The following is a 17,893-nucleotide window of genomic DNA, read 5'->3' as shown; positions in this document are numbered from 1 at the left end:
GAATTCACAACAGAATAGGTACCCAATAGTTCACCCTGTGGGGATTCACAACAGAATTGATACCCAATAACTCACCCAGTGGGGATTCACAACAGAATAGGTCCCCGGAGGTTCACACAGTGGGAATTCACAACAGAATAGATACCCAATAACTCACCCAGTGGGAATTCACAACAGAATAGGCACCCAATAGTTCACCCTGTGGGGATTCACAACAGAATAGATACCCAATAACTCACCCAGTGGGGATTCACAACAGAAAAGGTACCCAATAGCTCACTCAGTGGGGATTCACAACAGAATAGATACCCAATAACTCACCCAGTGGGAATTCACAACAGAATAGGCACCCAATAGTTCACCCTGTGGGGATTCACAACAGAATTGATACCCAATAACTCACCCAGTGGGGATTCACAACAGAATAGGTACCCAATAGTTCACCCTGTGGGGATTCACAACAGAATAGGTACCCAATAGTTCACCCTGTGGGGATTCACAACAGAATAGGTCCCTGGAGGTTCACACAGTGGGGATTCACAACAGAATAGATACCCAATAACTCACCCAGTGGGGATTCACAACAGAATAGGCACTCAATAGCTCACCCAGTGGGGATTCACAACAGAATAGGCACCCAATAGCTCAACCAGTGGGGATTCACAACAGAATAGGTCCCCGGAGGTTCACACAGTGGGGATTCACAACAGAACAGGTACCCAATAGCTCACCCAGTGGGGATTCACAACAGAATTGGTCCCCAGAGGTTCACACAGTGGGGATTCACAACAGAACAGGTACCCAATAACTCACCCACTGGGGATTCACAACAGAAAAGGCACCCAATAGTTCACCCAGTGGGGATTCACAACAGAATAGATACCCAATAACTCACCCAGTGGGGATTCACAACAGAAAAAGTACCCAATAGCTCACCCAGTGGGGATTCACAACAGAATAGGCACCCAATAGTTCACCCTGTGGGGATTCACAACAGAACAGGCACCCAATAGTTCACCCTTTGGGGATTCACATAAGAATAGATACCCAATAACTCACCCAGTGGGGACACAACAGAATAGGTACCCAATAGTTCACCCTGTGGGGATTCACAACAGAATAGATACCCAATAGTTCACCCAGTGGGGATTCACAACAGAATAGGCACCCAATAGCTCAACCAGTAGGGATTCACAACAGAATAGGCACCCAATAGCTCAACCAGTGGGGATTCACAACAGAATAGGTACCCAATAACTCACCCTGTGGGAATTCACAACAGAATAGGCACCCTATAGTTCACCCTGTGGGGATTCACAACAGAATTGATACCCAATAGCTCACCCAGTGGGCATTCACAACAGAATAGGTACCCAATAGTTCACCCTGTGGGGATTCACAACAGAATAGATACCCAATAACTCACCCTGTGGGGATTCACAACAGAATAGATACCCAATAGTTCACCCTGTGGGGATTCACAACCAGAATATGTATCTGATAGTTCACCCAGTGGGAATTCACAACCAGAATAGGTATCCAATAGTTCACCCTGTGGGAATTCACAACCAGAATAGGTACCCAAAAGTTCACCCAGTGGGAATTAACAACCAGAATAGATACCCAATAGTTCACCCTGTGGGAATTCACAACCAGAATAGGTATCCAATAGTTCACCCAGTGGGGTTTAGCATGCAGAATATGAACCCTGAAGCTTGTACGATAAGATGAAAATGGGAATCCTTTTCTGCACTAACTGCTTTTATGGTCCAGGTTTTGATAGTTTACAAGGCCGAATGGTTTTCAATATTTCTCTTTGGTGATTTCAGGTCATAATAGGTCCCCAGTAGGTCAGTCCTCCTGCAGGACCAAGAACTGAAATGTTTTATTTTTTACAGGCCACATTGAAAGGGCTGTAAAAGTAGTCACTGTAATGTTGCATAAAACAACTCACTCACTCTCCCACTGTGTTTACAGACACTATCAGACATTGGTTAATTCAAATTATGCTACTCAACTTTTGAGAGGGATTGAGAGTATCCAGCATGTCCAAGTTGGGTCTGAATGTGGGGCGGTCATTAGTCCAGTGGTTAAAGCGTTTGCTCGTCACGCAGAGACCCAGTTTTGATTCCCGACATGGGTCCAATGTGTGAAGCCCATTTCTGGTGTCTCCCACCCTGATATTGCTAGAATATTGCTAAAAGCTCACTCACTCACTCACTCACTGGGTCTGAATGTGACTGATTGCTTGGATATGTTGTCATGTGAATAGTATCTCAATATTGCCATGGAACTGAAGCATGTGCAGCTTCATGTCCAGGTGATTAAACGTAACTATGCGTGTACACACTTCAATAAGTTGTCGTGATGCATGAAATATGATATCTCAATATCCCTATCGAATGTTGAGTGGTATGTTTTGGTCTGTATCTGGCATGGTCGCACAGTTACAGACCACTAATGGTGAGGTAGGTTACTGACTGGAACGTTAGGAAGACAAGGACGTTTAAACATTGTTCTGCCAGAAATAGTGCAAATGTTGTCTCAGGACGATTTCGAAATCGAATGGATGTGATACTCTCAGATGATGGCTGCAGGCTGCAGTTGAAGGATTGCTTCATGTAGAAACCACAACAGTAAAAAATTGTCAATTTGATATGTATAAGCCTGAAATGTTTTGCAAGAAACATGGTTTGAAGTCTATGGAATTAAATGTCATGATTTTGTTGAATTGTTATGCACATGAGTAATTTTTCATACAGTGTCAAAATTTAATATTGACTGTCAAACTTGAAAACAACAGCTTCTACTTACTTCTAAACTAGAATCTTCTGAAACAAGTGCAAAGAATTTCAGAATGAAGGGAATTTTGTGTGAAATTCCATTAGTCTGTAAATGTTCCTTTTTCTTTTTCATGTGAATTATGCTCTTAACCATTCTCTCTAACCTTAAATATATTTTTCTCTTCTTTCCAGGCTGGTGAAACGCTACGGGCTCAGCTGAACCAACACAATGTCTCTGCACAAGCCTTGCAGGAAGCCAAGGCTGAGATCCTGGCACTGCAGAGCCTACTCCAGGAGAAGGAACAGGTGCTTGCTCAGCTCAGGCAGGCCAAGATGGAAGATCCACAGAGACTTGAGCAGAGGGAGAAGGAACGGGAATCATCTGTCCACGGATTTGAATCAAAGACCAAAGAATTGGAAGCTTCAGTTAGTCAGTATGAAATAAGGACACAGGAGCTTGTTGAAAGGTATGAATTGAGAGAGAAGGAGTTGGTTGTGTGTGTACAACAACATGAGGTCAGGGAGCAGGAGTTGGTTGTGTGTGTTCAACAACATGAGGTCAGGGAGCAGGAGTTGGTTCTGTGTGTTCAACAGCATGAGGTCAGGGAGAAAGAGCTGGAGGTGTTTGTGCAGCAGTACGCAAGCAAAGAAGCAACTCTACAGGAGACCGTCACCATGCTTGAGACACAGCTAGCAACAGCAGTCAGTGAGAGGGAAGCTGTTATGTCCTCCCTAGAATCTGGTGAGCAGCAGAAGATTGCTGAGTTGACGTTACAGGTGCAGAACCTGAACCAAGAAAAGGACAAGATTGTTTCTGAGTTGGATCAAGTGAAAACAAGAAATGTTGAGCTTGAAGAGCTGTGTAAGCAATTGGAGGAGTTGCAGGAGGAATGTTTGTTGAAGCAGTCTGAGAATGATGAACTGAGGAACCGGATTAATGACCAGCAGGGTGAGACTCTGGCTCTCAAGTCCCAGGTGGAGGTCCTGCTACAGGATGGGGACCAAAGCAGCCAGGATCTGGATGTGCTCCGGGATCTCCTGGAGAACAAGGAACAGGATCAGGAGATGGAACTCCAGGAGAAGAATGCATTCATTCTGCAGTTAGAGACAGACATTAAGAAGCTGCAAAATGAAAACAGCTCATATGTGTCCAATATTGAATCTCTGAATTCACAGATATTGCTGTTGCAAGCAGATCTCAATGCATCTGTGAGTGAGAGCAAATCGTTTAAGACTTTAGCAGAGAGGTTTAAAACTGAGTTGATGAAAGCTGGGAAGGATCCTGAAAGTGTTTCTGGAGATACTGTGGCTGAAGATGGGGATGATGAATTAGATGGGTCTGATGTGTTTGCTGTGGAGTCTGAACTGGAAGTACGAAGAATCTCTGCAAATGATCAGACAAATGTGGAACTCAAAGGTTTTGTTATGGAGTCGGTGACTCTAAGTGAAAGTGAAGTGAGAAAAGAATTTGAAACTGAAGTTTCCCAAAGGGTTTTAGATGATGGAGTTGTGAGAACTGAAAATATACAGTCTTTGGGTTCAGCCTTCTCTTCCATTGATGGAGGAGGTAGTGTGACAAGACCTCCCAAGACTGATTCACAGATTGTGACTCTGAACAAAGAGATTGCCTTGTTGAAGGAAGTGTGTAAGGGGCATGAGGAAAAAGTAACACATTTGCTGAATGATAATTCAGTATTAAAGACTGAAGTGAACAATTTCAAAACTCAGTCAGCAGCATTAGAGGCTAAGATGGGTGAAGTAGAAAGTCAGAATGGTATCCTTGTGAATCAACAACAAGAATCATATTCAGTGTTACAAAGTCTTTCATCAGAGCTACAAATAACCTGTGATAAACTGAAGGACAGCAAGCACAAGTATGAACATGTATCACAACAGCTATCAGATCATCTCGAGGAAAATGCTGCTCTTGTGGCCAAATTGAGTGAGACTGGAGAAGAAGTGAAGCTAATCCAACACAAACTGGATGAATCTGAAGAGAAGCTTACGGCCCTTGAATTGGAATTGAAACAGATCAAGGCAGAACTTGAAGGCAAATGTTTGGAGTATGAGCACCAGTTAAGTGAAATGCAGCAGACTAAGATTGTGCCTGAGTCTGCAGAGTCAAGGGAGCATGATGCAGAGATCCAGAGACTTCAGAAGGAGCTGGAGGAAGCAAAAGCTGGATTGGAAGAAGTGTGTCTTGGTGCTGAAAGGGGTGCCGAAGCCTTACAGAATCAATGTGATAGATATGCAGCTGAGGCTGCTGCACTGCAGACAGAGTTATCTCAGGCCAATAAAGACCTATCTCAGGCCAGGGAAGACCTATCTCAGGCCAGGGAAGACCTATCTCAGGCCAGGGAAGTCCTATCTCAGGCCAGGGAAGACCTATCTCAGGCCAGGGAAGAACTATCTCAGGCCAAGGAAGAACTATCTCAGGCCAGGGAAGAACTATCTCAGGCCAATGAAGACCTATCTCAGGCCAGGGAAGAACTATCTCAGGCCAATGAAGACCTATCTCAGGCCAATGAAGACCTATCTCAGGCCAATGAAGACCTATCTAAGGTCAGGGAAGAACTATCTCAGGCCAATGAAGAACTATCCCAGAGTCAGGAAAGGATTGTGGCTTTTGAACATGAGCAAAAAGAGTTGTTAGCAAAAACAGAATCATTGCAGCAAGAGCTTACAACAACAAATGTTGAATTTGGTCATATTAGAGACATGTTAGAGAAAGGTCAAGAAGAGTCTAAGAGTTTGGAGTCTGACAAAGATAGATATGACGATGAGGTAAAGTCACTCAAACAAAAACTGGACAAAGCTAGAGCAGAGCTGCAGCAAGAACAGGAAAAATCCATCAGTCTTCAATGTGAAGTTTCCAGCTTGAAAAAGGAAATGGAAAATGTAGATGAAGTTATGGCAAAGAATAAACAAGAAGTGACGTCGTTAAGAGAACAATATGATTCACAGTCAGAAGGGTTTGAGAAAGAAAAGAAGCAAATTATTGAGACACTGGAAATGAATCTAAAAGAATCTGAATCTCAGAGAGATATTCTTTGTGAAGAAGTAGCCTCCACCACACAACGACTCCACAGCACCTTGTCTGAGATTGGGAAAGTGAATCTCAGACTACAACAAACTGAGGAACTGACAGAACAGAGTCTGCAAGAACTTCAGGACAAATGTAAATCATATGAAGAAACGATCAAAACACTCCAGACTGAGACTGAACATTTACACGAGTTAGAGAAGCAGGTTGTTGAACTGAAGAAGGAACAGGAATTAATGAAAACTGACTTGGATAGCAGGGAATTGCAGATATCCAACCTTAGAGGTGAAGTGGAACAAAGGGATGTGGAGTTGTGTTCTGTGAAGGAGATAGCTGAGTCCAAAGTGAGAGAGGATCAACTACAGATAACACAATTACAGGAAGAGCTTCAGAAGCTTCAAATTGAGCTTGAAGAATCAGCTCTGAAGTTTGCAAGTTCCCAAGACATCTCAGAGAAGGTATCCACTGAACTGAATGACACAAAATCTCTACTGTTGACCAGACAGAGTGAACTCGATCAAACTGTTGCTAAGCTGCAGGAGCTGACTTTTGGAGCTGAACAGAGCCAAGTGGAGCTGCAGATGAAGTGTGCAGACCAAGCTGCAGAGATTTCTAAACTTGGATTAGATAAGGAGAGAGTGATGAAGGAACTCGAGAAGGTTGTTGCTGAGGCTGAAACAACAAGAACTGCACTTGTGACGGACATTGAGAAGTTTAGGATGGAAGCAGGAAGTCTTCAAACTGAGCTTCAACAAGTGAAGTTGGAACATGACAATCGTCTCACTGAGGAGCGACATGTCAGATCTGAATTTAAGTCACAACTTGATGTTGCTTCAAGTGAAACTACCCAGTTGCAGACTGCTTTAGACAAGGCAAATAAGGAAGTGGAAGAGACCAAGTGTGAGATGCAGAAGTTGAGGTGTGAGTACGAGGTTCAGTTGGAACAATATGAAAAACATGTGGATGACCTCAAGAATCAAAATAGAGCAAATAAAACAGAGGTCGAGCATTTGCAAAGAAATTCCCAATGCGAAGAGGAAACGAAAATGGAATTGCAAAATCTTATCGAGCATTCTATGGCAGAAATTAAGAGCCTGCAGGATGACAAGAAATTAAGCAAAGAAGAACTGGAGGATGTTCAGACCAAGAATCAATCTTTAGAAGAGGCACTGTACATTGAACAGGCCGCTAGGGTAGAAGTACAGTCTCAGTATGATAGCATATCATCTGAGTTTGACAGAGTAAATGCAAGTGAAAAGAAACTAAAAAAAGACTTTGTTAATTATGTTCAAAGAATTGAGTTTTTGATTACACTGACAAACTTGAACAACGAAAATATTCAACATGTTGATGTGTCAAATATTGGAACTGGTTTGGGTTTATTGGAAGAATATTTGAACAGGATGAAGGTTTATCTTGAAGAACAGACAGCAATCCAGGAAGGCTTGACAGAAAAGGTTACTTGTCTTGAAGCTAGCAACACTGAACTGAACCACCGGATATCATCACTGTCTGGTTCAGAAGAAGCTTTGAAGTCAGCCGTGGAGGACCTGAAGGGACACCTGGAGAAGGCTGAGGTGCAGGGGTCATCGGCACTGGCGGAGATGAAGTCCTGTCAGCAGAGGGTGGAAACTCTGCAGGAAGAGAAAGAAATACTGAAAGCCAACTTTGACTCCTGCATGGTGGACATGCAGCAGAAATTATCTGAGCAGGATACGAGGACAAGAAAACTTCAAGGAGAGATGATGGAGACTGCCAAAGAAAAAGACCGAGATATCAATGAGACGAAAATGATGTATGATGCCCATATATCTCAGCTGGAAGAAAAACAGCTTGTGGTTGAGGCTGAGCTTGCTCGGGCAAAGAAGATAATCTCTGAATCTACAGACACTAAGAGCAGTGACCTGGAAACCTATGAGAACAAAGTTTCTGAGATGGAGGAAAGCATCAGCCGATTGGAGTTTGAGAAAACAAAACTACAGGACCAGCTGGCTAAATGCAGTGAAAACTTCCAACAAGAGAAGGAGGAGATCAAGAGTATTTTTGAGTCTCAGATTACCGAGCTGGAAGAGAACTGCAAAGCACTGGAGTCTACAATGTTCAGACTCAAGGATCAGTTGTCTGATGCAGCTAAGGCTCATGAACAGGAGAAAGAAGACATGGAAAAGAACTTTGACATGCAGCTGTCAGAATGGGAAGACAGATGTAGAATATTCGAAATGGATAATGGAAAGTTAAAGAGACAGATGGATGAAATGGATAAAGATTTCAAATCTGAGAAAGAGGAAATGGAGAAGATGTATGAAAGACAACTTATTGATTTGGAGGACAGATGTAGTCAGAGTGAACTCACAGCCAACAAGTCAAAGCGTAATATGGCAGATATTTCCGTAGACTTTGATGATGCAAAAGTTTCTTATCAGATACAGATTCAAGAACTGGAAGAAAGGTGTGTGGAGCTTGAGAAGAGCAGACTGGAAGTTCAAGAAAGACTTGAATTGGTGAGTGAAAGTGCCCAGCAAGAGAGGAAGAGTCTTCAGGGATCCATGTCTTCTCAAATCAGTGATATTCAGAAGCGTTATACTGTATTAGAAACAGAGTATGCAGCATTGAAAGATGTTTTTGAACAGACTCAGATTAGTCACAAAGATGAAGTAGATCAGCTGAAGCTTGATTATCAGAGGAAGATGGCAGGTTTGGAGGGAAAGTTGGAACAGTCTTCGGTTCAGATAGTGCAAGAGAGTCTGAAAGTAGAAACTGCTTTCTCAGAAAAGGAAGAAATTCAGAGCCAGAGAACAAACACTGAGGCATACAAACTGGAGATTGATAGATTGACAAAGGAAAAGGAGGATATTCAGACAGAGCTTGAAGTTGAGAGAGAGCATGTGAAAGAGGTAATTCAGAAACTTGAGAATTTGAACACCAATCACAAAAGAGAGACTGAAAATTATAGAATGCAGATTGAAAGTATGGCCTCAGGGGAAGGTTCAGAAGCAGTTAAGGAGAATATGGATAGAATGAGAACTGAAATAGACAAACTTACTTTGGAAATTGCTTCTTCAAAACAGGACATGAAAAAAGAAAAGCAAAAATTGAAAGCAGCCAAACTTGCAGCTGAGAAGAGCAAGAAGGAAGCCCAAATGATGAAGGCATCATCTGATCAGGAGGTCCAATCTCTGAAGCTGAGGCTAGAAGCCTGGGAGGTTGAGCTCATCCAGAGGAGGAAGTTTGTGGAACAGGACCAAACTGGGGTGGACAGTGAGGGAGCAGGGTCTGATGCCGGTTCTAAGAGACAAGCAGAGCTTGAGACACTTGTGAAGAATTATGAAAGAAAGGTTGATGATCTCACACGCAAACTGAAGCAGCATGAGACTGACCCAAGGCAGCTGAATGTTGTCCAAGGATCAACTGAACCAAGACAGGAAGGTTTTGAGGCTTTAGAAGAACCACCATTTACAGATGCCTTTGAACCTGAGCCTTTAACTCCAGATATGTTACAAAATCAACCAAGATTTCCTTCCGATGGAGGCTACATTCCTAAGGAAACAGTTGTTCCAATAGTGCAAGGATTCCAGCCTGAACTTGAAGGTCATGGTGAAGGTTTTGTACCTGAGGCTGTTCATCCATTGAGTCACAACTTAACATTAAATATGCCCAAAGAACAGCAAGCCAATGTTCAAACTGAGTCACATTCTGCCCAGCCCAATGATAACCTCACCAGTGGAGATGGCTTCCAGCCAGAGGTGGATGATTCCAAAACTGACACATTCCAACCTGAAGCTGCTGGTGAATTTAAACCAGATCACATACAATCTCAAACCCACCTGACTCTCAGCACCTTTCCTCAATTGTCTACCCTTACAACTGAAGCAAAGTCGTCTGCCAATACAACTGGAACACAAACTGAGGCCTCCGATTTACTGTCGCCCAGTACCATGGAGCTTGACACACAAGGACCAACATTAACATCTCCTGCTAGTGATTCATCAATGTCTGAAGATCTCCATCTGATGAAGAGGCAGCATGACCATGAGAAAGATCTTCTAGAGGAAGAGTATATCAGGAAAATGAAGAGTCTTGAGGTGGAGCTGCAACACAAGCATCAGACTGCCATGGAGGAGTACCAAAAGTCTGTTGATCAGAAGATGCAGCAGGACTTATCAATTAGGACACAGAAGAAACATCAGGAATTCATCATGGAATTGAGGAAAGCGAGGAAGAAACTGGAGGCCAAACACAAGTCTGAAGTGGAGAAGGTGAAACATGAGATGTCCTCCAGACTTGAGGCAGCAGTTGTAGAGCAGTCTGAGTCTGAGCTTCTCAAGCAACTCCACAAGGAGAACCAGGTAATGGCTTGATCTACTGTGTCTTTGCATTTTCCTTTTGAATGTCAGAAAAGAAAGTTCTCTGAAACTTAACTGTAATCAGTATGGACACTTCTGGATGGATGGAGGGCAGTGTGTAATGTGCTGGTCACTCTGATTACCTGGAATTGATTCCCCACATAGTTACAATGTTTGAATCAAATCTTGTCCCCTGCTGTTATGTAGCTTAAATAATGCTGAAAGCAGTATAAAACTCAACTCACTCATTTTGAAGATGAAGCGTCGCAGGCTAAAGTTGTCACTTTAGCAAAGATTTGATCAAGAGCTTGTGTATGCATGAACTAAATTAAAATGATGGTGTTTGTAAGAATCATTACATCATTTTAGCCCTGTAATTTCCTTTGTTTTCCAAACAAGGAATTTTTTTAGAAATATTTCATTGATTGACATGATAACTTTCTCTTAAATGAGCTTAAAGAATGGGAATGGTTCATGTTTAATTCATGGCTATAATGTCGGAAGCCCATATGTTATTGTCCCCTACCGATATGTTATTGGAATATTGCAGAAAGATGCATACAACCCAGCTCACTAACTGTTATGTATAATTTTCTGAGTGTGGTGTATGATGTGTATACACAACTCTTTGACTTTATTGCAGGAACTTGCTGAGGCAAGAGATGCTCTGCTGCAAGAGATCTCACAGAACCAGCAGAGTCGTGAGGAGCAGGAATCGTGGCAGACAAAGCCAGAAATTAAAACTTCCTCACCTAAAGCTGATCAATCGACTGATGAATCCCAGAGAGACGGCTCTGATCGACACCAATCAGACAGATTCCTTGAAGAGCTGGAGAGTTTGTCTCAGAGATCGGGTAGTGAATTGCCCCTTGAGTGGGAAATGGCAATGTCCGTAGAGGATGGAGTGTTTGACAGAGAACTGGATGGAGATGGATACTGTGCCAGGCATGAGTGCCTCGAGATAAAACAAAGGTATCAGAGACTTTTTGAATTGTACCAGCGGGTTCAAGGTGACACTGAGAGTGTTTTCATTGTGGAACATAGTCCAGAGAGGAACCCAAGCTCAAGTCTTGGAAGGAGAAGCCGTATTGATAGTAGTGAGCAAGGAAGTGAGAACACAGGATCTAGCTATCCAAGACATGAAGGTGTGGACACTTCACAAGAAGTCAGTGAGGGTGACTTTGAGGATAGCTTCAAGGATAGGATTCAGAAACTGGAAGCAGAGAATATTGCTTTGGAGAAGAAGCTGTGTGACCAGCTTGAGAAGTTCAGCGTGGAGAAACATCATTTGGAGGAGAGATGCGAACATCTTCAGATAAACTTGAACAACACAGCATTTTCTCGCCAGGAAGTTGAGGACAAGCTAGTGCAACAGAATGAAATACTCCAGAGCTCACTGTCCCAGCTTAGGACCGAGTTCAAGTCGCCTATTGATGAGGAAATATTGGAGGAAGTTGTTGATCAATCTACTTGTGCCTTTGGGATGGCTTCTGTTCAAACACAGACTGAAATAAGTGGGGACATTTTAGTGACAATATTGAACGAACAGATTGAGACCAGTCAGAGATCCTTTGTAGGGGAAAATGACTCAGCTGAAGACATACTGGAAAAGACTTTGTCAGCGAAGAAGGAAGGTGAAAGTTGTAACCCAGATGCAAGAATGAGCACGCCGAAGAGTGAAAAGAAGAATGTACGAACTGAGCTCAGCTTCACTGACAGTGAAGCAGGAACGTCAGGATTTGGACAGTCTGGAATATCTTCTGCATCCTCACCAGGTGACAGTTTCCTTTTGCCAAGTATAGATCACATGGAAAGCATGATCTTCTCAGATTCACGGAGCTCGCTGAGTCCGACCAGCAGGGGGAGGAAGAAGAAGGAGCCCCCGATTGAGATCTCATTCAACACGACCTCGGTTGTCTCGATGAAAAGTACAGAAGGAGGGACGTCTGTAAACCAGGAGCAGATAGAAATTACAGGGACTGTGAAGTCGGCAGGAACTATTGTACCAGAAGATTATGCCAAGGTGGCGCTGGAGATTCATCATACTGAGCTTGTAGAGGAGATCACAAGACTGAAGCGTGATCTTCATGAAACTAAGGCCATGTATGCACGTGAGAATGCCTTGCTGCAAGAACAGGTTGAGAGGGAGAAGATAGCTCGACAGTTGTGGCTGGAAAAGAGGGTTCCCGATGACCAGCTCATCAAGGAGCTGCCTCTACAGACTGATGTGATAGAACTACGCCAAGAAGTGGCTTTGCTGAAGGAGAATAATAAGATGGTTATGAGTGACAACAAACATCTGATGGAGCAGGTAAGGGAGAAGGAGTGTGTCCTATTGCATTTCCGGGATAAGTACGATCTACAGGCTATCGAGCCAGAAGAGTTTTCTCATGGGTCTGACACCCAGCTGCTGATCATACAGAAGCAGAGGGATGAGTTGTTGGAGGAGCTCAAGGACTTTCATTCGGAACATGAAAGACTCTTGTCAGTTCTGGATGCTCGAACAGTCATGGAAGAGACCCTGAGACGAGAGAAAGAGATGCTGCTGGAGAAGTTGGTCCAACATGAAGATGTTCAGAACATCTCCACCCAGAAGCACCTGGAACTAGAGTTCATTCGGGGAGAGCAGAGAAGGCTTGAGCAGCTTTTGCTCCTGAAGGATGAGAATGAGCAGCAGCTGCTGAAGCAGAAGCGAGTCCTGGAAGGGGAGTTTTACGACATCGAAGGTAGATTGAGAGAAAGGGAAGCATTCCTGGAAGAAGAGAAGCACAGATTGTTAAGGGAAGTGAAAGAAAAGAACCTGACCATCATGAAGCTTGAGACAATGACCGGAGGATCCACAGATGGCCACAGTGGACATGGTGCACGACGAGCCTCGACAGGACACGTGCCCAGTGGTACCAAGTCAGGTGTGAGTTCCAGTCCGGTGGCATCGGACACTCCCTACGACGAGGCGATCGAGATTCTGAGAGAGAAGCTAAAGCTGGAGTATGAAGTCAAGGAGGCCGTGATTCAGGAACAACACGCCGGACAGACAGCAGCGTTCTGGCAGCAACAGAACAAGAAGGTGCCTTAGTGTTCTGCTCCTGTTGTGTGGGGAGTGCAGAGTTCATTCAAGCCATGGGTCAGAACAAAAATAATGTCGAGTTCATCCATCCGTGATTCGTTCACCCATCTTGAATTAGTTCTGCAAGGGTAGAGCTGTGGTTAAGGCTTTTTTCTTTACCTCGTCTTTCTATAAAATATGACTGAACCAGGAAAGATAAGGCCTTATTAGTTATGTTCTACTTGACAGCCAACAAATATCTAACAAAGAATGTAAATATTATAAAAACAAGAGTAAAACTATAAAAGGAATGATAATTATTTATATCTGTTGATACATTTCATGTAAGAAAACCACCTTTTTCATTTTGTTTTAAGCCTCATTTCATTGTACTTGATTACTGAAAATGTGATTTTAAACATAGCTGATGCCTCTTACATGAATTAGAGAAACTGGTCACAGTTCTTCCAGCAAGCTTTCCTGGTTCAAGTGGGATTTTTTGAATTTTTGATACTTAATGACATGTAGACTGAAACTCCACACTGAGGCTGATGTGTCTATCCTGTGCCCTGCGATGTCCTCAGATCTCAGTTTCAGTTCACAGCTACTGCAGGTGGTGCTATCGTTTGCTGGAAGCTCTGGAACTTGTCTATGCACATATTTATGGAGAAAATATTTTTGGATGATATGAATTTTTTCACAGAGATGTGAATGTATAGGATGTATTGTTCATAATGCTGTTGTTTACAGTGTTAGTTCCTACTATATGTTTTCTGGTATTGGGAATTTTTATTTTTGAATATTTTTTCATCATATGAATCAGTAACCGCCAAAATGCAGAACTAATACTTTTCTTGGTTATAGTGTTATTTTGTGATATATTTAACACAGTTTTTGCAGTAGTTGCTGAGTGCTGTAGACAGAGTGAATACAGAGTTTTTTATATTGTTTATTTCATCCAATAAGCTCACTGTGATAGTTGCATAGAGCATAGTTTTAATATTAGATGTTTTATCTTGATAGCTCTAACAATAGTTATAATTGTACATAGTTGATAACAAGCCCACAGCAGATGGGACATATTTTATTAATATGATATTTTGCCTAAACCACTTGTCTTGATGGAATAATTGTTGTGACAGTTACCATGGGTACTAAGATTATGACAATGACGCTACTGCTGATGCACAAGTCTGACAGTGACATCATCTGACCATTCTCTAGAATGTATTCTACTGGAAACATTTCTGAAAAGGAAATGACTCAGTTTCAAGTGAAAAGCCTAGTTATACTTGCCTAAACAGTTGTCTAGTCTAACCAATCATTGTTTAGGACCCCTCATAGCCTTTGATAACCTAGATGTAGCCTCAATATGTTAATGTCAGTATCATGGTTACCTAATTATCATTGGGAGCAGGATTATAAATATGATTATTAACCAATAATACCAAACTTATTTTTTTCTATTAAACCTCCCTCCTTACTATTGAGTAGTTTCTGCTGGAGTAATCAGCATACTCGGATGCTCCAAATACAATACTTCCAGTCATGTGACTAGGAAGTAGTAGTATAGAAAGTAGTATCTATGTGGTATTTGTGCATTGAAAAACAACTAGTCAGTAACGTTTCAAAAACTGATGCTGTCAAAACAGATTATCCTCATCATGTGTTACAGTTTATGACAGCTGCTTTCAAGTCATGTTGTAGTCTAGAATTTCAGTTTATTCTCAGGGAAACAATTATGAAATTATTTCTTATAGATTGATATGTAGGATCACAGTTTGTGAAAAAACACAACTCGCGATCATCAGTAGTTACCATGGTCACTGTAGGAGCAGAACAAGTAGAAATTCTTCAAACTTCGTATAGCGAGAGACTCGCACATCTTTTTGTTATTTTAATATACATATACTGATATGTTTTGTTTAATTCTTTGTCATTATATCTGGTCTCTATATTGCACATAGTGTGGATCCATCTAACCCTATAATCTGTGTGTATTCTGTGTTTCCACCTGCACGCTGTTGTAGGAGTGTTTGCACCATACATTTGCCATAACTCGGACCTCAATAATTACAGTACTGAAGCTCACCTGTCATCGGACCTGGGTAATTACCGTCAGTTAGTGGCAGGTACTGAAGCTCACCTGACCTGGGTCCTAGGTTATTACCATCAATTTGTGGCAGGTACTGAAGCTCACCTGACCTGGGTCCTAGTTTATTACCATCAATTTGTGGCAGGTACTGAAGCCTACCTAGACTAGGTAATTACCGTCAGATAGTAGCAGGTACTGAAGCTCACTGACCTCGGTCCTAGGTAATTACAGTCAAGTAATGAAGCTCACCTGACCTGGGTCCTAGGTTATTACCGTCAGTTAGTAGCAGGTACTGAAGCTCACCTGACCTGGGTCCTAGGTTATTACCATCAGTTAGTAGCAGGTACTGAAGTTCACCGACCTTGATCCTGGGTAATTACACTCAAGTAATGAAGCTCACCTGATCTAGGTCCTAGGTTATTACCGTCAGGTAGTAGCAGGTACTGAAGCTCACTGACCTTGGTCCTAGGTAATTACAGTCAAGTAATGAAGCTCACCCGACCTGGGTCCTAGGTTATTACCATCAGTTAGTGGCAGGTACTAAAGCTCACCTGACCTGGGTCCTAGGTTATTACCATCAGTTAGTAGCAGGTACTGAAGCTCACTGACCTCAGTCCTAGGTAATTACCGTCAGTTAGTGGCAGGTCCTGAAGCTCACATTAACCCAGTCCTTACTAATTACAGTCAGTTCGTGTCAGGTACTGAAACTCGCCTTAACCCAGTCCTAGGTAATTAAAGTCAGTTAGTAGCAGGTATGGAAGCTCACCTTATCCTGGTCCTAGGTAATTACAGTCAGTTAGTGGCAGGTACTGAAGCTCACCTTAACCCAGTCCAAGGTAATTACAGTCAGTTCGTGTCAAGTATGGAAACTCACCTGACCTCGGTCCTAGGTAATTACCGTCAGTTAGTGGCAGGTATAGAAGCTCACCTTAACCCAATTATGGTCAGTTATAACAATGCTTCATAAATTCACACTGATGAATCTTGGATTTACACCAGATGACAGGCTACCCGTGATGAGCCTAATTATTCATTGTTTAATTCTGTATAATTTCAACAGTAATATTTTCCTAGGTGGTGGAATAACCTGGCCTGATAATTAGGGCTGCAACGAATACACTATGAGGCGAATATGATTCATATCATGAATATAGGGTAATGAATACAAATATTAATTCATGAATACCATAAAAAGTCAGCAGTTGATTAATTATTTGTTATATTCAGTGGAAAAATAACAACATAAATTATTTTACATGGCTTGTTTTTTATTAACATTTTATACATTTATATACTGGACTTATCAAGGTACTAGAATCTGCTCAAATGCGACAATGACCAGTGACCACAGTACTGTCAACTTAAATATTATAAGAGTGTTGTCTTTGAAGAAATCTATGCATATAATATGTTCTTATGGATGTTTTAGGTACAGGGTATGTAAATACACATGATTGATTCTAGTGGCCACAAATAACTAATTCAATTCATAATGGATCGTATCAGCCCTACTGATAACACTAAGACTGGCCTGACCTGAATGCCAATCACAGAGTGCTTAGTCTTGCTGCCTGCACTGTCCGAACAATCCCAAGATAAATGGTCAGGCAGCACTGACTGGATGATGGCAACAACCTCTTGTCAGCTGGGCAGGGTGGGCCAGGGAGAGTTTCATGCAAATGAATCCATGTATCATGATACGTATCACATCGTAGGGTGGGCCAGGGAGAGTTTCATGCAAATGAATCCATGTATCATGATACGTATCACATCGTAGGGTGGGACATAGGGACATTAGAGATCAGTGATGAACTTTTGATGTGCAGCTTAATGGGAGATAACTCTTGTTGACTTATCACAAGAAATTCTTGCCAAGCTGGAGATGAGTGGTATGGAATAGAAATAGTATTTGCATTTATTTCATTTGAATATGTGTAAAAGTATATGTGAAACGATTATTAGGTTTGAAATTTTTTATTGTTTACTTGTTCAAAGAGAGTTTAAGTGGAACTCGATATTTACTAGAAAATACACTTATCCTCTATATCATTGTCCCCTTGCAGTGTTCAATAAGTGTTTTTGATGACCTGGTATAGTAGTGGTTATTGTGATTTGATAATTGACCAATCAGAATCGGGTAATTTCCAAGTTTATGGTTGAATATCTGATAACTTTATGCATCGACTATGTTTGCATCAGTTTGCAGCATCACCTGACTATGTGACAAGGTAGTTGTATCATTAGTGTGTGAAGCCCATTTCTGGTGTTCCCTGCCATGATGTTGTTTGAATATTGCTAGAAGGGGCGTAAAACCATACTCACTCACTCACTCACTCACTATAATGATAACATATAGCCAAACCCTTAAACATGGCAAATTTCTACTTGTACTTATGATGCATTTACTATTGGGCAGTTTGGCAAGGACTACAGGACTAGCGCCAATTTCTGACACTGGTTAGTCATTAGACAACCTGATACTGTCTGTCAATTTTTGTTTTGTACTTTCCTGAACACTGTTTTTTTCAACTGGGGTGGTATCAGCCAGTGATGACCAGTGTTAACGGCGCCAGTTGGCGCTGG

At 42.1% G+C, this 17,893-nt stretch overlaps 1 protein-coding gene across 5 annotated transcripts in view; it reads left to right on the top strand.

Annotated features, from left to right (window-relative positions):
* LOC124141589 (A-kinase anchor protein 9-like) overlaps positions 1–17,893 on the top strand; it is a 193,607-nt gene that overhangs the window by 30,438 nt on the left and 145,276 nt on the right. For all 5 annotated transcript variants that reach the window (XM_048383254.1, XM_048383253.1, XM_048383255.1 and 2 more), the window contains 2 exons: positions 2,976–10,172; positions 10,813–13,236. In XM_048383254.1, coding sequence (XP_048239211.1) covers positions 2,976–10,172; positions 10,813–13,236 — 9,621 coding nt within the window. The remainder of the gene's footprint in view (positions 1–2,975; positions 10,173–10,812; positions 13,237–17,893) is intronic.

This window comes from Haliotis rufescens, unplaced genomic scaffold, assembly GCF_023055435.1.
Source record: "Haliotis rufescens isolate VD_foot unplaced genomic scaffold, xgHalRufe1.0.p SCAF_46, whole genome shotgun sequence".
Classification (NCBI taxonomy): Eukaryota; Metazoa; Mollusca; class Gastropoda; order Lepetellida; family Haliotidae; genus Haliotis; species Haliotis rufescens.
This window is presented reverse-complemented; position numbering and strand designations above follow the sequence as displayed.